This window comes from Salvelinus alpinus, chromosome 14 (assembly GCF_045679555.1).
Source record: "Salvelinus alpinus chromosome 14, SLU_Salpinus.1, whole genome shotgun sequence".
In the NCBI taxonomy this organism is placed as follows: domain Eukaryota; kingdom Metazoa; phylum Chordata; class Actinopteri; order Salmoniformes; family Salmonidae; genus Salvelinus; species Salvelinus alpinus.
This window is the reverse complement of record NC_092099.1, coordinates 31,792,813-31,815,310: the sequence shown is the minus strand read 5'-3', so window position 1 is coordinate 31,815,310 and position 22,498 is coordinate 31,792,813. Positions and strand designations below refer to the sequence as shown.

The window sequence follows — 22,498 nt, the reverse complement described above, 5'->3', positions numbered from 1 at the left end:
TCACTTGATGCAGGCACACTAGTGTATAGAGAGCTTCTCCCGCTGCCACTGTGATCTCTGTGTTGTGTTTTTGCAGTACCAGCATGTCAAACACCAACTAGAGAGGGAGAGATTTTCCATTACAAAACATTTCCTCTTTTTGAGCATAATGGAATGAAGCAGACCTTGTAGTTAGGAGGAAATCCCAGGAGGGGGTGTCTCACCTTGAGGAAGTGGCGTGTGGCGATGAAGAGGGGCGTGTCTTTCTCCTGGGTCTTGGCACACTGCTCGGCCAGGGGAGACAGAGCCTCCAGACACAGCTGGCTGACCTCTGAACTCATGGATGTCATGCCCAGCTCTAGGGAGTACATGAGACTCTTAAACAGCTCCTCTGGTAACTGGGGGATCTTCTCAGGGAAGATCTCACAGATGAACGTGATAAGCTTGTAATACTGGTTACACAGAGACGGGAACTGAAAACACAGACAAACCAGTTTAACAACAGTTTGTAGTACAGTGACAATGTACATCAGTGATTACTTTGAGGAAGGAAGAAGCATTGTTTAAGTATTGAGACTGGGCCCTGGGTCTTACCTTGAGTAGGTCCTGAGACATGAGAGGCAGAATGATGTTGACCCCAAACAGAACTACGTCTGCAGCCGACACCGACCGACCTGCCGCTCCCGAACCCTGCTCCTGCCCCCGGAAAACCTCATCTGTTCCACCATCAACACACACACAAACCAGAGGATTCTGTAAGTTGACTATAGCTCAGCCTTCAACACCATAGTACCCACCAAGCTCATCAAGCTCAGGGCCTGAAATCCACCCTATGCAACTGGGTCCTGGACTTCCTGACGGGCCGCCCCCAGGTGGTGAAAGTAGGAAACACCTCCAATTAACTTATCCTCAACACGGGCCCGACAAAGGTGCGTGCTCAGCCCCCTTCTGTACTCCCTGTTCACTCTTGACTGCGTGGCCACACACGCCTCCAACTCAAATCATCAAGTTTGCAGACGACACAACAGTAGTACGCCTGATTACCAACAATGACGAGACAGCCTACAGGGAGGCAGAGTGGTGCCAGGAAAACAACCTCTCCCTCAATGTCAAAACAAAGGAGCTGATCGTGGACTTCAGGAAAAAGCAGCGTGAGCACATCCCTATAAACATCGACGGGACCGCAGTGGAGAAGGTGGAAAGCTTCAAGTTCCTCGGTGTACACGTCACTGACAATTTGAAATGATCCACCCACACAGACAATGTGGTGAAGAAGGCGCAACAGCGCCTACAGCTTAGCCCCTAAGACCCTCAGAAACTTTTCCAGATGCACAATTGAGAGCATCCTGTTGGGCTGTATCACCGCCTGGTATTTGCAACTGCGCCGCCCGCAACCGCAGGGCTCTCCAGAGGGTGGTGCGGTCTGCCCAACGCATCACCGGAGGCACACTGCCTGCCCTCCAGGACACCTACAGCACCCGATGTCACAGGAAGGCCAAAAAGATCATCAAGGACAACAACCACCTGAGACACGGCCTGTTCACCCTGCTATCATCCAGAAGGCGAGGTCAGTACAGGTACATCAAAGCTGGGACTGAAAAACAGCTATCTATCAAGGCCATCAGACTGTTAAATAGAAATCACTAGCCGGCTACCACCTGGTTGGTTACTCAGCCCTGCACCTTAGAGGCTGCTGCTCTATGTACATATAATCACTGGCCACTTTAATAATGGAACACTAGTCACTTTAATGTTTACATACTGCTTTACTCATCTCATATGTATATACTGAATTTAGTCAATGCCACTCCAACATTGCTTGTCCTAATTTATATATTTCTTAATTCCATTATTTTACTTTTAGATGTGTGTATTGTTAGATATTACTGCACTGCCTAAGAGCTAGGAACACAGGTATTTCGCTACACCCGCAATAACATCTGCTAAATATGTGTATGTGATCAATAAAATTTGATAAGTATTGATAACTAACTATGAACTTAAAGTATCATACATAAATGCAGACTGATGTCATTGGGGATGGTGGAGATGTACACACACCCACCGTCCACACCTGTGTCTGAGAAGTCAATGAACTCCTTAGAGAGCAGGTTGGTGAGCAGCTCCATGATGAGCAGCAGGTCCTGGTACTGGTCCTCCTCAGCAGCCACATCAGCCCTCTTCCTGCCCAGGTTGTTCTTAGAGTAGACCTGCAGCAGTGTCAGGCACACCTCGTACAGCTTCATAGACTTAGACTGGGGGTCAGAGAGGGAGAAGAGGTGGCTGTTAACTCTTTCCAGTGGAAGCCCCATATTCGATTACATTGCTCTACACATAATACAAGTATAGGGATTTGTAATTCTAAGTGTGTAGTTATTATTAAAGCGATTAAGTGTTTTTGCTATCTTCACCTCTCCAAGGTAGCAGATCTGTTTGTGGGCGACCTCCACGAACACCTCAATGATGAGGTTGATCGTCTCGGGTGTGTTGCGGTACACCTCCATCAGGCCGATGCAACTGGACAGGAAGTCCATGAGGAAGCTGAAGAGAGACGCCACGTTGTCGATCTGCGTTGCCTCGGCGATGCCACATAGAGCCTCCAGGGTGGCAACGATCTCCCGCTTCACACTCTCCTCCTGACAGATCTGAGGAAAGTTCTCCTGGTTGATCAGGTTGAGGAAGCGCTGCTGGAGGGGGTGCAACACCTGGAGGAGGAGAAAGGGAGGGAGGAAGGGGGAGAGAGGTGATCAATCAACAACATTTGTCACAAAGTGCTTTACAGTAACCTGGACCCAACCCCCAAAGAAGGAGAGCAGGGAAGAAGAGACAAAGATCAGTTGCAGGCTATTTTCATTCCCACCTCTTCTTGAATGGGCTACTGTACTGTACACACTGGTCACAGCAGCTGGAAGGCAGGACAGCTGCCGTCTCACTCATACATCTCTACTAATGGCTTTGGAGTCGTCTTGCATTACTATAGAATGGCCTTCAAGATCATTATGAGGATCATTATCTAACCATATACTCTAGGGAGGTCTAATGGTTTTGGCTAAATCATTTGGCTTCGCCGTTTGTTACTACTGAAGTCTATAGGGAGAGTGGTTAAATAGAATCACCATAGTAGGGAAAAGACATTTGATCTCACAACTTGTTACCAACTAAAGTCTATGGGAAAGAGAGCCTATATAGAGAAAATCTGAAGGGAAATTACACTTGAGAGCTTTAAGTTATAGCTCCATTTCTCTGGGTCCTTGGAAAGGCGTGTGTGCGCAAGTTAGTTCCATTCAGGGATTCAGAGTGGGGGGGTTCCATGTAGGGGTGTGACGTTTAAACGAATTTGGGATCGGTAACGCTTAGAAGAAAAAAATGATTTGCCACAGATAGTCGTTAACAGTTGTAAAAATGGAAGAGAGTGAGACAGGGAAGCGGCAGCTGCGAAGTTCTGTATGGCAGTACTTTGAGAAGTTAAATGAGAAGGTGATGAAATGCAAACTTTGCGAGGTAGAATTGAGCTACAGTGGCAGTACAGGTGCAATGCTGAAAGAGGCACTGTGAGAGCCAAACCATTTCTATCAGCAGTGCGATTATGGGCGGAGTGAGAAAATCACAGCGCTGATTACAGAAATGACTGCAGTTGATAATCAGCCATTGTTAAATGGTAGAGGATGTCGGTCTTCAATACCCTAATGCAGGGATCATCAACTAGATTGAGCCGAGGGCCAATTTTTTTCTTGAGCGGATGGTCAGGGGGCCAGAACATACAGTTGAAGTCGGAATTTCACATACACTTAGGTTGGAGTCATTAAAACTCGTTTTCTAACCACTCCACAAATTTCTTGTTAACAAACTACAGTTTTTGCAAGTCAGTTAGGACATCTACTTTGTGCATGACACAAGTCATTTTTCCAACAATTGTTTACAGACAGATTATTTCACTTATACACAATTCCAATGGGTCAAAAGTTTACATACACTAAGTTGACTGCCTTTAAATAGCTTGGAAGATTCCAGAAAATTATGTCATGGCTTTAGAAGCTTCTGATAGGCTAATTGACATCATTTGAGTCAATTGGAGGTGTACCTGTGGATGTATTTCAAGGCCTACCTTCAAACTCATTGCCTCTTTGCTTGACATCATGGGAAAATCAAAAGAAATCAGTCAAAACCCCAGAAAAAATTTTGTAGACCTCCACAAGTCTGGTTCATCCTTGGGAGCAATTTCCAAACGCCTGAAGGTACCACGTTCATCTGTACAAACAATAGTACGCAAGTATAAACACCATGGGACCATGCAGCCGTCAGGAAGGAGACGCGTTCTGTCTCCTAGAGATAAATGTACTTTGGTGCGAAAAGTGCAAATCAATCCCAGAACAACAGCAAAGGACCTTGTGAAGATGCTGGAGGAAACAGGTACAAAAGTATCTATATCCACAGTAAAACAAGTCCTATATCGACATAACCTGAAAGGCCGCTCAGCAAAGAAGAAGCCACTGCTCCAAAACCGCCATAAACAAGCCAGACTACGGTTTGCAACTGCACATGGGGACAAAGATGCTACTTTTTGGAGAAATGTCCTCTGGTCTGATGTTTGGTCAAAATGACCATCGTTATGTTTGGAGGAGAAAGGGGAGGCTTGCAAGCCGAAGAACACCATCCCAACAGTGAAGCACTGGGATGGCAGCATCATGTTTGTGGGGGTGCTTTGCTGCAGGAGGGACTGGTGCACTTCACAAAATAGATTGCGTCATGAGGAAGGAAAATGATGTGGATATATTGAAGCAACATCTCAAGACCTCAGTCAGGAAGTTAAAGCTTGGTCGCAAATGGGTCTTCCAAATGGACAATGACCCCAAGCATACTTCCAAAGTTGTGGCAAAATGGCTTAAGGGCAACAAAGTCAAGGTATTGAAGTGCCCATCACAAAGCTCTGACCTCAATCCTATAGAACATTTTTGGGCAGAACTGAAAAAGCGTGTGCGAGCAAGGAGGTCTACAAACCTGACTCAGTTACACCAGCTCTGTCAGGAGGAATGGGCCCAAATTCACCCAACTTATTGTGGGAAGCTTGTGGAAGGCTAGCCGAAACGTTTGACCCAAGTTAAACAATTTGAAGGCAATGCTACCAAATACTAATAGTGTGTATGTAAACTACTGACCCACTGGGAATGTGATGAAATGAATAAAAGCTGAAATAAATCACTACTATTATTCTGACATTTCACATTCTTAAAATAAAGTGGTGATCCTAACTGACCTAAGACAGAAAATGTTTACTAGGATTAAATGTCAGGAATTGTGAAAAACTGAGTTTAAATGTATTTGGCTAAGGTGTATGTAAATTTCCGACTTCAACAACTCAATTACAAATTGACCGCAAGAAGCCCAAACAGAGATGAATTTCAAACCTTGCTTACATTTGTATACAATCACATATCTCTTGTGTGGGAATACTTTGGAACAAAATTCCAAAATGTAAAAAAAATCACTTGGAGCTGATTTGCTGGTGTTTTTAGTCTACATAAAAAAAGAAAAAATTTGGGGGCTCAAAACAAGGGGGGCCAAATGAAATTGTTAAGTTCATGTTTTAAGTATCCCTATATTTCTGTTATTACGGGGCTATCACTCAGTCAAGAGTGCGCCTGCGCAGGGAGTCTGGTTGTCGATGGACCTAGCCTTGAGTGTAATGGCTGCCTTTGAGTGTGTTCATACGGTATAGTAAACTTTGCTAAACTGGAACCTTGTCGTTGTGTTATTTTGAGTTAACATTGGTAGCAGAGGATGGCTAATAACCACAATGTGCCACCTCGCTTCGACGAGAAGAGGTCGTACGAAAGTTGGAAAAATGAACTTGCAATCTGGACACAGGTTACTAATCTGGACGTGAAAAAGCAAGCACTTGCAGTGGTATTATCGCTCGAGGGAAGAGTGAGAGATACAGCACTGGAAATATCCGTTGAGGATTTGAACAAGGATGACGGTATGGGAACTTTGATCACAGCACTAGATTCTGTATTTCTTAAAGAAGAGAAAGACCGTGCCTACGAGGCATATTCAAACTTTGACAGTGTTACGAGAGATATTTCGGTTGCAATGACGGACTACATCATTGATTTCCAACAGAGGTACAATAGGATGCGCAAGCACGACATGGTTCTCCCGGATGCAGTGTTAGCTTTCAAGTTGCTAGATACTGCCTGTCTAGATGGTAGGGAGAAACAGTTGGCTTTGACTGCTTGTACTGTGCAGACTTTTGCATCAATGAAGTCGGCACTAAAAATTATTTTTGGTGAAAAGACGTCTGTAACAGATGGAATGCAAGTGAGTGACACAGCATATTACACTGAGCAGCAGAGAAAAGGCGCCAACAAGTCACGTTCTCAAGACAACCAGAAGAGGGCGCCATTTCCCGGCACAAATCCACTGGACAAATATGGAAGGAGATCAAAATGTGCTATTTGTCAAAGCACTTACCATTGGGTTAAAGACTGTCCTCATAAAAATGAACAAGTTAAACTAACAGAGGAAAATGTAAACACAGAGATAGAGCAGTGTAACATTACACTGTTTTCAAATGAATCTGCTTCAGATACTGAGATTTTTATAGTTGAATCCTTAGGATCTGCGGTGATTGATACTGCATATACACGGACAGTGTGTGGTGCAAAATGGCTTGATAGCTATGTCAGTGAACTAAATATGAAAGAAGTACAAAATATGATTGACACACCAAGCAACAGAGCTTTCAAATTTGGAGATGGGAGAATTGTCCATTCTACCAAGAGAGTTAAGATACCAGCAAAAGTTGGTCAGACTAAGTGTCACATTGAAACAGAGGTGGTCCCTACAGATATCCCCTTACTATTAAGCAAAGCTTCCCTCAAGAAGGCAGAGGCTGTACTAGACATAAAAAATGACAAGGCAGTGATGTTTAAACAACCAGTGACTCTTGAACTTACTACCTCAGGCCACTATTGTGTAAACATTTTAGACAAAGATATCACACAGAGTCCATGCAAAAATGAGATTCTGACTGACACAGAGCACATGGAGATTCTGACAGTCACAGAGAACATGAAAACTAAAGAAAAACACAACGTATTGTTAAAGCTTTACAAACAGTTTAGACATGCTACAGTTGACAGACTTCAGAAGTTACTCAGCAGTTCAGGGAATAATGATGATAAGTCAGACTGTTTGGCCCTGTCCGGGGGTATCATCGGATGGGGCCACAGTGTCTCTTGACCCCTCCTGTCTCAGCCTCCAGTATTTATGCTGCATTAGTTTATGTGTCGGGGGGCTAGGGTCAGTTTGTTATATCTGGAGTACTTCTGTCTTATCCGGTGTGAATTTAAGTATGCTCTCTCTAATTCTTTCTCTCTTTCTTTCTCTCTCTCGGAGGACCTGAGCCCTAGGACCATGCCTCAGGACTACCTGACATGATGACTCCTTGCTGTCCCCAGTCCACCTGGCCATGCTGCTGCTCCAGTTTCAACTGTTCTGCCTGCGGCTACGGAACCCTGACCTGTTCACCGGACGTGCTACCTGTCCCAGACCTGCTGTTTTCAACTCTCTAGAGACCGCAGGAGCGGTAGAGATACTCTTAATGATCGGCTATGAAAAGCCAACTGACATTTACTCCTGAGGTGCTGCACCCTCGACAACTACTGTGATTATTATTATTTGACCATGCTGGTCATTTATGAACATTTGAACATCTTGGCCATGTTCTGTTATAATCTCCACCCGGCACAGCCAGAAGAGGACTGGCCACCCCTCATAGCCTGGTTCCTCTCTAGGTTTCTTCCTAGGTTTTGGCCTTTCTAGGGAGTTTTTCCTAGCCACCGTGCTTCTACACCTGCATTGCTTGCTGTTTGGGATTTAGGCTGGGTTTCTGTACAGCACTTTGAGATATCAGCTGATGTACGAAGGGCTATATAAATAAATTTGATAAGTACGAAACTGGAAACAAAGTAAACTACAAACAATTTGACTGTCAAGAGTGGAAAGGACCGGGAGTAGTCATTGGTCAAAATGGTGTGGTGATATTTGTGAGGCAAGGAGGCATCACTGTCAGGGTGCATCACTCAAGATTGTGGAAAGTAAATGATCAACAAGATAGAGGGGCTGTTGCTGAGAATCAGTCTCCTAATGAAAATGACAAAAAGGACACAGTAACAGACACAAACCTACCAGATGTCGCATCCAATGATATGGACACCGAAACTGACACAGGAAATGAACCATGCCACAGGTAATACTGTTGAGCGTTCAAATGAGGAAAACATTCAACAACAGCCACATGTGTTAAGAGAACATGGTTGTTCCAATCTGAATACTGGACAAACTGTTAAATACATGGACAGAGAAAGGGGTATTTCACATACAGCAACCGTCATTGGACGAGCAGGAAAAGCAAAACACAAGAACTGGTACATTTTACATTACATTTAAGTCATTTAGCAGACGCTCTTATCCAGAGCGACTTACAAGTTGGTGCATTCACCTTATGATGTCCAGTGGAACAACCACTTTACAATAGTGCATCTAACTCTAAGGGGGGGGGGGGGGGGGGGGGGGGTTAGAAGGATTACTTTGGTACAACTTGCAGTACTCTGAACCAGCTACACTTTCTGGTACAACAGGGTCAGCTGACCTGTCACTTGTAGATAATATCAGAATTGAACCAATGGAAAATCGAGAAAAACAGAATGACATTCAAAATTATGATGTACTTGAAACAAAGGACGTGTCATTTGACTCCGCTAAGCTAGATGAGCTCAGTAATTGAAGGAAAAATTGAGTGTTTGAGGAAGTCAAAGACATTGGCCAAAAATGCGTCTCAACAAGGTGGGTGTGTACCCTTAAAGAATCCTTAACTGGAATAGTGCCTAAAGCACGTCTAGTAGCTAGAGGTTTTGAGGAGCTGGCTGCTAAAGAACTCCCAAAAGACTCACCGACATGCGCCTCAGAGTCACTCAGATTGCTGATGTCAGTGATCTGCCAGAAAAAATGGAAACTTAATTCCATAGACATCAAATCTGCATTTTTGCAGGGAACAGAGCTGTCAAGGGACATTCACATCCGACCTCCGCCTGAAGCTAAAAGCGAAGGAACACTGTGGAAACTAAAAAAGTGTGTGTATGGACTGGCAGATGCATCACTCTACTGGTACAACAAAGTCAAGGCAACAATGCTGAATACAAAAATGTCACAAGTGGATCCTGCAGTCTTCTATTGGCTTGATCAAGACTGCAATGTGACTGGAGTACTTGCCTGTCATGTTGATGACTTTATCTGGGGTGGCTCACAGACCTTTGCTTCAACTGTGATTCCACACCTCAAAGCTGTTTTCTAGGTTGGCCGTGAGGAGCATGATCATTTTTGTTATGTTGGCATAGAGTTTATTACAGTTGATGGAAAAATACTGATGCAACAGGAGAGCTATATCAAGAATCTTCAACCCATCCACATGGATTCTTCAAGAGCCGTACAAAGGAATTCCCCTCTATGTGGAATTGAAGCTGGTCAATTGAGGTCAAAGATAGGACACATTTTATGGGCTGCGAGACAGAGTAGACCTGGTTTGATGGTTGCAACTTGGCATCTAACACAAAACACGCCACTGTACAAACCATTCATGAGGCAAACAAAGTTGTTCGTAAACTGAAATCACTACAAGTGACTTTAAAGTTTCAGCATGTTGGAAAAGATGACTCTTTGAAACTAGTTGTCTTCAGTGATGCTTCGCTAGGGAACCTTACAGATGGAGGCACACAAGGTGGACATCTAATCGTGTTAATGGGTGAAGGAGGAAGATTCTCACCTATCTGTTGATCTGTTGGCAGTCAAAAAGGATCAGAAGGGTCGTCCGAAGCGGACTTGCTGGAGAAACCCTTGCTCTTGCGGATGGAATTGACAATGCTATCTTTCTTGCAACTCTGTTCTCAGAGCTTAACACTGGTGGGACAAAATGGCACTTTCTACCTGTAGTTTGTGTCACTGACAACTACTCATTAGTTGATGCTGTGAAGTCAACCAAGTCTGTCACAGAGAAAAGACTTCAAGATTAACAGCATCTAGGAACTTATTCAAGCACAGAGAATCCAGCGGATTCTGTGGTCGACCACAAAGGAACAGCTTGCTGACTGTCTGACTAAAAAAGGAGCATCCGGTCTTGTGCTCCTACAGGCTCTCAGTAATGGAAAGTGGCAGCTTGAGTAATACAAATAAAAACTGTCACACAACCCATTTGTAATGGGATCTTGAATAATACTTGGACATTTAATTATGTTGTTGATGTTTTATTTGTCTTTAAAGAAAAGGGGGAGATTGTTAAGTTCATGTTTTAAGTATCCCTATATTTCTGTTATTACGGGGCTATCACTCAGTCAAGAGTGCGCCTGCGCAGGGAGTCTGGTTGTCGATGGACCTAGCCTTGAGTGTAATGGCTGCCTTTGAGTGTGTTCATACGGTATAGTAAACTTTGTTAAACTGGAACCTTGTCGTTGTGTCATTTCGAGTTAACAGAAATCACCCGCGGGCCAAATTCGTCCCGCGGGCCACCAGTTGGGGAACCTTGCCCTAATGGCATATCTAGAACCAGAATACAAGATGCCATGTTGAAAAACTGACGGCCCTGATGAAGAAATATTACAATTATTGCTCTGCAAGTACAAAGCGACGTCTGAACACACTGTCATACATTACTGCAACAAGTCATCACATTGATGAGATGTGGGACATGAAGTACATACTGACAACATGGAGGCACACAACAGTACCTAAAACATCATTAATTAATACCATTGTTGCTGAGTGGGTGGGGGACAGCAGTAAGGTGAGCACTGTTTGGTAGGGTTTCCAAGAGTTACCACGGACACAAAATCCAAATTGGCAGATTGTAAAAATTCATGAAAACAATTTGTATTTTTGGTCTTAATTTAAATGTAAGGTTAGGCTTAAGGTTATCAGTATGGTTAGGTTTAAAATCACATTTTAATAAGATACATTTTAGAAATAGGCAGGCTTTGTGTTCTTTGGGGTTCTATAGGATTCCCTACCTCGGTCCAGTATTGCTGCTTGGTGTCTGAGTCCATGTGTGCGAAGCCCCCCAGAACCAGGGCCTTCATCAGGGTCCTTTGTACTGAGCTGGAGAGCAGGTCCAGGGGAGGGCTGCGGCTGGCAAACTGCTTTGCTAAGTTCCACCAGTTCTCACACTGCACCACTATGTTGGCCCTGAGAGAGGAGGGATGGAGAAAGGTTTGTTGGCATGTGATAATCATTGGTGAGATACATTTTCTCATCTACTATCACTCCACCACAAGGGGTAATTGTTTCAAGCACCAACGTTTAGGCTCATTTGCTAACTAGATGTTTGTGTGTGCATTGTTCAAGTTGGGATACATAAGTCAGTGTCGGACCTCTCCCTCTTCTCCACCAGACAGACCAGTAGCTCCACCGTGTCGTTAGCCAGTTCAGGTTCAGAGCTCCACACAGACAGGTTGTTGATCACTTTCTCCAGCAGGTATCCCACAATCCACTGGGCCCCCTCCGTGTCGGCCCCAAACGCAGTGCTCAGGGGTATACTGACCTGAAGGAGGGATGAAAAGAGTGAGAAAGATAGGTGTGAAATGGTTTGAGGCATAGGTGAAAATCACTGCAACACTTGAACAGATCACATCATAAATAGCCATGGCAGCTGATGTCAGTCAACTGCCTGCACGGTCCAGTCCAGTGGTATACTGCACTGCTCCACACCATGCCAAGACCCACAGCGAACCCGGTTTTACAAGACACACTTCCAGAGAGTACACTGGTGTTAAGGTGAAATTACACTGGTGGTGTAAACATGACAGAACTCTACAAGGAGGGCTTTACAGGGATACTTTAAGAACACTCAAGAGAGCTCTCAGAGCTTAGCTACTGTAGACAGTGATGGAGGACAATCCCTGGCATTTTCACCTCAAGTGTCCAGTGGCCGCCTCCTCATCAGTGAATGTCACAAAGACTATTTATGAAGTCATCCGTCAAGCCATCTGTCAAATCCATGCCAAGTCCATTACCATGCCAGTGTTATTGTTTTATTTAAAGGCAAGTCAGTAAAGAACAAATTCTTATTTACAATGACAGCCTAGGAACAATGGGTTAACTGCCTTGTTCAGGGTCAGAATGACAGATTTTTACCTTGTCAGCTTTGGGATTCGATCGAGCAACCTTCCGGTTACTGGCCCAACGCTCTAACCACTAGGCTACCTACCGCACCATGTTATAGGGCCTTCACACTCAGAGGGTTGGAGTGAGAAGTGTTATTATGGACGACCACATTAAGACAAATCAGACGGTGGTGTCTGGTGTTGTGAACGTTTAAAAAAAATTGTGATCTTTAACGTTAAGAAAAAAAATCCCAAACTGTTTTTTGTTTCTGGCCATTTTGAGCCTGTAATCGAACCAACAAATGCTGACGCTCCAGATACTCAACTAGTCTAAAGAAGGCCAGTTTTATTGCTTCTTTAATCAGAACAGTTTTCAACTGTGCTAACATAATTGCAAAAGTGTTTTCTAATGATCAATTAGCCTTTTAAAATGATAAACTTTGATTAGCTAACACAACGTGGCATTGGAACACAGGAGTGGTGGTTGCTGATAAATGACCTCTGTACGCCAATGTAGATATTCCATCAAAAATCTGCCGTTTCCAGCTACAATAGTCATTTTCAACATCTACACTGTGTTTCTGATCAATTTGATGTTATTTTAATGGACGAAAAATGTGCTTTTCTTTCAAAAACAAGGACATTTCTAAGTGACCCCAAACTTTTTAACGGTAGAGTATATATTTTTTATTACCAAATGTAAAATTACAAAACTACCACTAACAGGTACCGATCATCATCATAAAGTGAAAATTAAAATGTTACAAATACCTAATGAAACAATCCTGTAATGTTAGGAGGAAAAAGCTACTTTTAAAAAATTTAGTTTTTAATTTAACCTTTATTTAACTAGGCAAGTCACTTAAGAACAAATTCTTATTTACAATGACTGCCTACTACACCGGCCAAACCCGGACAACGCTGGGCCAATTGTGTGCCGCCCTATGGGACTCCCAATCACGGCCGGTTGTGATACTGCTTGGATTCGAACCAGGGTGTCTGTAGTGATGAGAATTTACCACAAGTTGTAGAAACTTCTCAAGGATGATCAATGGAAACAGGATGCACTGGAGCTCAAATTCGAGTCTCATAGCAAAGGGTCTGAATACTTATGTAAATAAGATATGTTTTTTACTTTTTCTAAATTTGCAAACATTTCTAAACCTATTTTCACTGTCATTATGGATTATTGTTTGTAGATTGAGGGGGAAAAAACGATTTAATCCATTTTAGAATAAGGCTGCAACGTAACAAAATGTGGATAAAGTCAACGGGTCTGAATACTTTCCGAATTACCTGTATTTATTATCTCATCTGATTACATAGTATCTCTGTCTTGACTGCCTCAAATTGAGATGAGCTAGCTAATGTTAGCTAGGCTAATTGAGACTACATAACTTTCTCCCCTCCCGAATCCTACAGTAAATAACAACAAATCCATTCAGATTATTACTACCTGTTGGCTCTTGGTGTTGTAGCTGGTCCTTCTCATTTAACTTTTAGTTCTGCCATTTTAATTCCATCTTCCATTGATTAGCCTAGAAATATCCTAATAACTTGCCACTTGGCAACAGGGACAGGGAGAGTGAAGGAATGATAGAGGTTAAAGAGAAAGAAATGGCAAAAGACAGAGAGAGAAGGAAAAAGGAGAGTGTGATAGCAAGGGAAGTGAGAGGAGGAAAAAGAGGTGGATAAATTGTAGCTCTATGACTGTAGCCTAGTGCCGGTTTGATGACTTGTGATTGGACGACAACAAGCTACACGCGCTACACTCCTGAAAAGAACCAGCAGCATAAATAATGTATTCTCTGTCAGCGGGAAGCGCGATGTAGACCATCTGCATTGTGAATTCACATGGAACTGTGTGAATTTGTCTTATTGTTTTAACGGAAAACCGTTTAAGAAATGGCAGCTTAAATGTTAAGATTTTTTTCTCCATTTGTCACATCCCTAGTCTGGTGGTAGTTGTACCTGTCCGTAGAGTTTCTCGTCCACCAGTAGGTAAGTCTTAGCCCAGCGTTTGAGGAACCAGACAATGTCCTTCCCCATCTGAGGGCTGAGCAGCTCTGTCAGACTGGCCCTGGTGGCCCTGGACTCTACCTCTGATGTCCTCAACACCGCTGACAACAACCTGAGAGAGGGGACAGGGAGAGTGAAGGAATGATAGAGGTTAAAGAGAAAGAAATGGCAAAAGAGAGAGAGAGAAGGAAAAAGGAGAGTGTGATAGCAAGGGAAGTGAGAGGAGGAAAAAGAGGTGGATAAATTGTAATAAGAAGCCAAGGCCAGGATGAGCAAGAGGAGGGAAGGGGAAGAACAAAAGAGAGGTAGGGATTTAGTCTGTTCATTTCAGTAACTCCGACAACAAATGACCACGTTGACCCACACACACGTGACAAAGTCCAGAGAGATAGAGGGCTTAGTGCAGCTTAGTGTTCTGTATGTTAGAGATGGGCCTCAGTACGTGCCCACGCAGCATGACAGTGCACTGTTTCACATTGTTTGCAAAAACAAAAGCCCATTGACATTAACAGAGCCGGGGTCGCACAGTGTTATTAGGAAATCCGATGCCCGGCCTCTTGCCTTTCCATTCCTCTGTCCCTGTGCCCCCTCAAAGAACAATCCAGAGCCCACTATCACGACCCCCACCACCTCAAATTCCCTATATGATTGCCCATGTACCCCCGACCCCAAAAGCACGCGTGCAGACACGCACACACTACCCCAGCCCCCTACTAGTCTTAGCAGCACCTGGCCCTGCCTTAAATGAATGTTGGGGAGTTGTGGTCTGGGGCTGGTGCTGCTCTAAGGCTGGCTAGGCCGCTACGCCATCATGTGTGTGTCCAAGATCCTGTGTGTGTGTGTGTGTGAGCGGCTAGCATGGCTGGGTCTGTGCCAGGGCATTCCCCCTCTGTGGCACTGGCACCACCCCCCCAGGGGGCCACACCCAAATGCGTGCACACACACGGGTGGCTCATTAGCCCTGTACGTAATATTTCCCCTACCATTGTACTGTACTGGTGGTGCGAGGAACCAATACCTAGATCTGTTGCCGCCTAAAAAACCTTCTGGTTGCTTCAATGGACAGTTTCTGTGCCAGATGGCCTGTGTAGTGCTATGTGGACCTTTGTGCCCCGCCTGGAAAATACTATAAGGGAAAGGCTGCTGCCATGCCACGGGACAGTAGGTTTTTACAAGGCACACTCCGGACAGACAGCGCAATGTTGTGAACGTGACAGAGCACTACAACCAGGGCTTAGTTAACAAGTACACCGCTTAGAGCTCAGCTTCTGTAGACAGTGGGGGGAGCTGTTCATTAGATCCCTGACTGAGACAGTGATGGGAGACTGTCCAAGCTGTTCATTAGATCCCTGACTGAGACAGTGATGGGAGACTGTCCAAGCTGTTCATTAGATCACTGACAGACAGTGATGGGAGACTGTCCAAGCTGTTCATTAGATCCCTGACTGAGACAATGACGGGAGACTGTCCAAGCTGTTCATTAGATCACTGACTGAGACAGTGACGGGAGACTGTCCAAGCTGTTCATTAGATCACTGACTGAGACAGTGATGGGAGACTGTCCAAGCTGTTCATTAGATCCCTGACTGAGACAATGACGGGAGACTGTCCAAGCTGTTCATTAGATCCCTGACTGAGACAGTGATGGGAGACTGTCCAAGCTGTTCATTAGATCACTGACTGAGACAGTGATGGGAGACTGTCCAAGCTGTTCATTAGATCACTGACTGAGACAGTGCGTTTTAGACCCATTAATTGATGGATTTATAGCGGAGATGAGCAACTCTGGTCCACTGACGGGGGCCTGGGGGTCTGTTGGTTTTAGTCATTCCTTTCAAACCAGCTATCCAATTTAGATCTGGGAATTTGATACGAAACTAGGTGTTTGCAATGAAGTAGTCCCGCCCTTACCTGATGACGGAGTCTGTCCTGTTGCATCCTGGGATAGAGGAGGCCTTCTCTCCAGGGGAGCCCAGTATCTGCAAGGTGGTGTTGATGTCTACCTCAGTAGAGTGGTTGATAGAATACTCCATCACCTCAGCTGGGATCAGAGGAGTCTCACCCTGAGGGTCATCTGCCAGGAGGTAGCCTGGAACACACGCACACACACAAACCATTTGCATTCACAATTACAACTAGGACTAGCACTAGCCAGAAACAATCCATTATAGAGGCACTTACAGAAGAAAACGTTTTCAAACAGAGCAAACATCATGCTCACTGCAGTGGAGCGGTCCACTAATAAATGACTAACAATGCCATTCTTTATCAGTTGCTAGGATACCCTAGTAAACTCTGAGCACACTAAGAGAACCAACTAGGGTGCAAATTGAGTTACGCGCTGAAGGGGAATTCTGTAGCCAATGGGAATGCTAAAATGCACTATACAGTAAAACAGTTGCACAACTGGTGGCCTGGCCCTCCACGAACCAACATTCCTGCCATGCACCAATACACCAGCGCAGCCTGCCTCCCAGCCTAAATTTAGTCCCTAAAAACAACTAAGGAGATCGAAGGACATAGTCTATGCCCCCCAGAGTGCAGTTAGGTTTAATTTTATGCTAATGGTCAATAAAATGGACTGAATGCTAAAAAGATTTGTTACAAAATAAATCCATGCATAAAACAACAAGGGACCATATATAAATACACACAGTCAACTTTCACTATGTGGACGACACACAGCTGTACATTTGGATGAAACATGGTGAAGCCCAAAATTCCCTATCCTGGAAGCCTGTGTTTCAGACATAAGGATGGGAGAGGGAGGTAGCCTAGTGGTTAGAGCGTTGGGCCAATAACCAAAAGGTTGCTCGATCAAATCCCCGAGCTGACAAGGTCAAAGATCTGTCGTTCTGCCCATGAACGAGGCAGTGCACACTGTTCCTAGGCTGTCATTGTAAATTGTAAATCATTGTAAATAAGAATTTGTTCTTAACTGACTTGCCTGGTTTACATTTTTTATTTTTAAATAAAGTGGATGGCGGCAATTTTTCTCTCGTTTAAACTTGGACAAAACAGAGAAGTTAGTTCTAGGCCCCAAAAAAGAAAGAAATCTGCTTTTGGAGCTGACAAAAATGCAGAACTAAAAACAGATAAAGCCCTTGGTTCACTCCAGACCTGACTGCCCTCAACCAGCACAAAAACATCCTGCGGCGGACTGCACTAGCATCGAATAGTCCCCGCGATATGCAACTTTTCAGGGAAGTCAGGAACCAATACACGCAGTCAGTCAGGAAAGCAAAGGCTAGCTTTTTCAAACAGAAATTTGCATCCTGTAGCACTAATTCCCAAAGGTTTTGGGACACTAAAGTCCATGGAGAATAAGAGCACCTCCTCCCAGCTGCCCACTGCATTGAGGCTAGGTAACACTGTCACCACCGATAAATCCACGATAATTGAGAATTTCAATAAGCACTTCTCTACAGCTGGCCATGCTTTCCTCCTGGCTACCCCAAACCCGACCAACAGCTCCCTCCGCACCCCCCGCAGCTACTTGCCCAAGCCTCCCCAGCTTCTCCTTCACCCAAATCCAGATAGCAGATGTTCTGAAAGAGCTGCAAAACCTGGACCCGTACAAATCAGCTAGGATGGACAATCTGGAACCTCTCTAAAATTATCTACCGTCATTGTTGAAACCCTATTACCAGTCTGTTCAACCTCTCTTTCGTATCGTCCGAGATCCCTAAAGATTGGAAAGCTGCCGTGGTCATCCCCCTCTTCAAAGGGGGTGACACTCTAGACCCAAACTGTTACAGACCTATATCCATCCTGCCTTGCCTTTCTAAAGTTTTCGAAAGCCAAGATAATAAACAGATCACTGACCATTTTGAAATCCACCATACCTTCTCCATTGTGCAATCCGGTTTCCGAGCTGGTCACGGGTGCACCTCAACCACGCTCAAGGTACTAAACGATATCATAACCGCCATCGATAAAAGACAATACTGTGTGCAGCTGTCTTCATCGACCTGGCCAAGGCTTTCGACTCTGTCAATCACCGTATTCTTATCGGCAGACTCAACAGCCTTGGTTTCTCAAATGGCTGCCTCGCCTGGTTCACCAACTACTTCTCAGGCAGAGTTCAGTGTGTCAAATCGGAGGGCCTGTTGTCCGGACCGCTGACAGTCTCTATGGGGGTACCACAGGGTTCAATTCTTGGGCCGACTCTTTTCTCTGTATATATCAACGATGTCGCTCTTGCTGCGAGTGATTCCCTGATCCACCTCTACGCAGACGACACCATTCTGTATACATCTGGCCCTTCTTTGGACACTGCGTTAACCTCCAAACGAGCTTCAATGCCATACAACACTCCTTCCGTGGCCTCCAACTGCTCTTAAACGCTAGTAAAACTAAATGCATGCTTTTCAATCGTTCGCTGCCCGCACCCGCCTGCCCGACTAGCATCACTACTCTGGACGGTTCTGACTTAGAATATGTGGACAACTACAAATACCTAGGTGTCTGGCTAGACTGTAAACTCTCCTTTCAGACTCATATTAAACATCTCCAATCCAAAATTAAATCAAGAATCGACTTCCTAATTTCACAACAAAGCCTCCTTCACTCACAACAAAGCCTCCTTCACTCACGCCGCCAAACATACCCTCGTAAAACTGACTATCCTACCGATCCTCGACTTCGGCGATGTAATTTACAAAATAGCCTCCAACACTCTACTCAGAAAACTGGATGCAGTCTATCACAGTGACATCCGTTTTGTCACCAAAGCCCCATATACCACCCACCACTGCGACCTGTATGCTCTCGTCGGCTAGCCCTCGCTACATATTCGTCGCCAGACCCACTGGCTCCAGGTCATCTATAAGTCTTTGCTAGGTAAAGCTCCGCCTTATCTCAGCTCACTGATCACGATAACACCCACCCGTAGCACTCGCTCCAGCAGGTATATCTCACTGGTCATTCCCAAAGCCAACACCTCCTTTGGCCGCCTTTCCTTCCAGTTCTCTGCTGCCAATGACTGGAACGAATTGCAAAAATTGCTGAAGCTGGAGACTTATATCTCCCTCACTAACTTTAAACATCAGCTATCTGAGCAGCTAACGGATCGTTGCAGCTGTACATAGCCCATCTGTAAATAGCACATCCAATCTACCTACTGCATCCCCATAGTTTTTATTTACATTTCTGCTCTTTTGCACACCAGTATTTCTACTTGCACATCATCATCTGCACATCTATCACTCCAGTGTTAATTTGCTAAATTGTAATTACTTCGCTACTATGGCTTATTTATTGCCTTACCTCCTCACGCCATTTGCACAAGCTGTAAATAGACGTTCTTTTTTTCTATTATGTTATTGACCGTACGCTTGTTTATTCCATGTGTAACTGTGTTGTTGTTTGTCGCATTGCTTTGCTTTAATCTTGGCCAGGTCGCAGTGTGTGACCTGGCCAAGTGTGTGAAATAAATAAGGTGAAAAAAAAATTAAAAAATCTTGATGGTGTCGTCTCAAATAAAACTGAAGGACCTCGGCGTTACTCGGGACCCTGATCTTTCTTTTGACAAACATATCAAGAATATTGCAAAAAATCTGAAACGTTTTGTCCCAAAATTATGCAGAAAAGCTAATCCATGCTTTTGTCACTTCTAGATTAGACCAGTGCAATGCTCCTAACTAATCTCCGATTTGGTCCTGCCGTACGTGCCTACGCGTTCTCTACGGTCACAAGACGCAGGCCTCCTTATTGTCCTTTTCTAAGCAAGCAGCTGGAGGCAGGGCTTTCTCCTATAGAGCTCCATTTTTATGGAATGGTCTGCCTATCCATGTGAGAGACGCAGACTCTGTCTAAACCTTTAAGTCTTTACTGATGAGCATTCAATAGGTCCTATGATTGAGTGTAGTCGAGCCCTGGGGTGTGAAGTTGAACGGCAAGGCACCCTTGCTGTCTCTTCCTTGCTGGCTCCCCTCGGATCTCTGCCTCTGACCCTATTACAGGGGCTGACTCACTAGTGCTCTTCCATACTGTCCCTAGGAGGGGTGCGTTACTTTAGTCACACCGTTCGGTTTTGTGCCCCCTCGGGCTTGTGTGGTGGAGATCTTCGTGGGCTATACTCAGCATTGTCTCAGGGTAGTAAGTTGGTGGTCTGTTGATAACCGTCTAGTGGTGTGGGGACTGTGCTTTGGCAAAGTGGGTGGGGTTATGTCCTGCCTGGTTGGCCCTGTCCGGGGGTATCGTGGGACGGGGCCACAGTGTCCTGACCCCATCCGTCTCAGCCTCCAGTATCTATGCTGCAATATCTCTCTCTCACCCAGAGGACCTGGGCCCTATGACCATGCCTCAGGACTACCTAGCCTGATGACTCCTTGCTGTCCCCAGTCCACCTGGCCGTGCTGCTGCTCCAGTTTCAACTGTTCTGCCTGCGGCTATGGAACCCTGACCTGTTCACCGGACGTGCTACCTTATCTCGGACCTGCTATTTTCAACACGCTCTCTTTCTACCGCACCTGCTGTCTCTAACTCTGAATGCTCAGCTATGAAAAGCTAACTGACATTTATTCCTGAGGTGCTGACCTGTTTCACCCCCTCTACAACCACTGTGATTTTATTTGACCCTGCTGGTCATCTATGAACGTTTGAAAATCTTGAAGAACAATCTGGCCTTAACGCATGTACTCTTATAATCTCCACCCGGCACAGCCAGAAGAGGACTGGCCACCCCTCAGAGCCTGGTTCCACTCTAGGTTCCTGCCTTTCTAGGGAGTTTTTCCTAGCCTCCATGCTTCTACATCTGCATTGCTTGGTGTTTGGGGTTTTAGGCTGGGGTTTTGTACTGTGACATCTGCTGATGTAAAAAAGGCTTTATAAATACATTTGATTGATTGATAGTGCCTTATGTTGGGAATCGTGCCTTATAATTAAACAAATAAAATATTTTCTGAGTGGACTTTTCTGAGTAAATATGATCACAGTGATCCACTGACCTGAGACCAGTATGAGCCAGTGGATGTCTTCGTAGAGGTCATCCAGGACCTTGCGGTCCACTGATCCGGGGTTAGAGGAGTTCATGAGGTGCTGCTGGGTCCTCTGGAGCTGGCCGTGGAGCCGCGTCACCCGCTCCTCCAACAAACTGACCAACCACACACACACACAGGTCAGAATCATGTTTACAGAGCTAGGGGATAGTCTAATAGCAAGAGGTGTGTGTGGAGTTTTTCAACTAATTTGTGGAGTGGTTGAAAAACGAGTTAATGACTCCAACCTAAGTGTATGTAAACTTCCGACTTCAACTGTACATATACATACATATAGAGAGTTGAAGTCGGAAGTTTACATACACTTAGGCTGGAGTCATTAAAACTAGTTTTTCAACCACTCCACAAATGTCTTGTTAACAAACTATAGTTTTGGCAAGTCGGTAAGGACATCTACTTTGTGCATAACAAGTAATTTTTCCAACAATTGTATACAGACAGATTATTTCACTTATAATTCACTGTATCACAATTCCAGTGGGTCAGAAGTTCACATACACTAAGTTGACTGTGCCTTTAAACTAGAGGTCGGCCGATTATGATTTTTCAACGCCGATACCGATTATTGGAGGACCAAAAAAAGCCCATACCGATTATTCGGCCGATTTTTATTTATTTGTAATAATGACAATTACAACAATACTGAATGAACACTTATTTTAACTTAACATAATACATCAATCAAATCAATTTAGCCTCAAATAAATAATGAAAAATGTTTTTTTATTTTTTTTATTTTTTAAATAATGCAAAAACAGTGTTGGAGAAGAAAGTAAAAGTGCAATATGTGCCATGTAACAAAGCTAACGTTTAAGTTCCTTGCTCAGAACATGAGAACATATGAAAGCTGGTGGTTCCTTTTAACATGAGTCTTCAATATTCCCAGGTAAGAAGTTTTAGGTTGTAGTTATTATAGGACTATTTCTCTCTATACCATTTGTATTTCATATACCTTTGACTATTGGATGTTCTTATAGGCACTTTAGTATTGCCAGTGTAACAGTATAGCTTCCGTCCCTCTCCTCGCCCCTACCTGGGCTCGAACCAGGAACACATCGACAACAACCACCCTCGAAGCATCGTTACCCATCGCTCCACAAAAGCTGCGGTCCTTGCAGAGCAAGGGGAACAACTACTTCAAGGTCGCAGAGCGAGTGACGTCACCGATTGAAACGCTATTAGTGCGCACCCCGCTAACTAGCTAGCCATTTCACATCGGTTACACCAGCCTAATCTCGGGAGTTGATAGGCTTGAAGTCATAAACAGCTCAATGCTTGAAGCACAGTGAAGAGCTGCTGTCAAACGCACGAAAGTGCTGTTTGAATGAATGCTTACGAGCCTGCTGC

At 44.6% G+C, this 22,498-nt stretch overlaps 1 protein-coding gene across 1 annotated transcript in view; it reads right to left on the bottom strand.

Annotated features, from left to right (window-relative positions):
• LOC139538786 (exportin-4) overlaps positions 1–22,498 on the bottom strand; it is a 53,813-nt gene that overhangs the window by 1,527 nt on the left and 29,788 nt on the right. Inside the window, exons 12-21 of the mRNA XM_071341220.1 lie at positions 21,101–21,246; positions 16,062–16,239; positions 14,103–14,262; positions 11,400–11,569; positions 11,040–11,214; positions 2,391–2,684; positions 2,055–2,234; positions 574–708; positions 204–452; positions 5–97 (exon numbers count right to left, since the gene is read on the bottom strand). Coding sequence (XP_071197321.1) covers positions 5–97; positions 204–452; positions 574–708; positions 2,055–2,234; positions 2,391–2,684; positions 11,040–11,214; positions 11,400–11,569; positions 14,103–14,262; positions 16,062–16,239; positions 21,101–21,246 — 1,780 coding nt within the window. The remainder of the gene's footprint in view (positions 1–4; positions 98–203; positions 453–573; positions 709–2,054; positions 2,235–2,390; positions 2,685–11,039; positions 11,215–11,399; positions 11,570–14,102; positions 14,263–16,061; positions 16,240–21,100; positions 21,247–22,498) is intronic.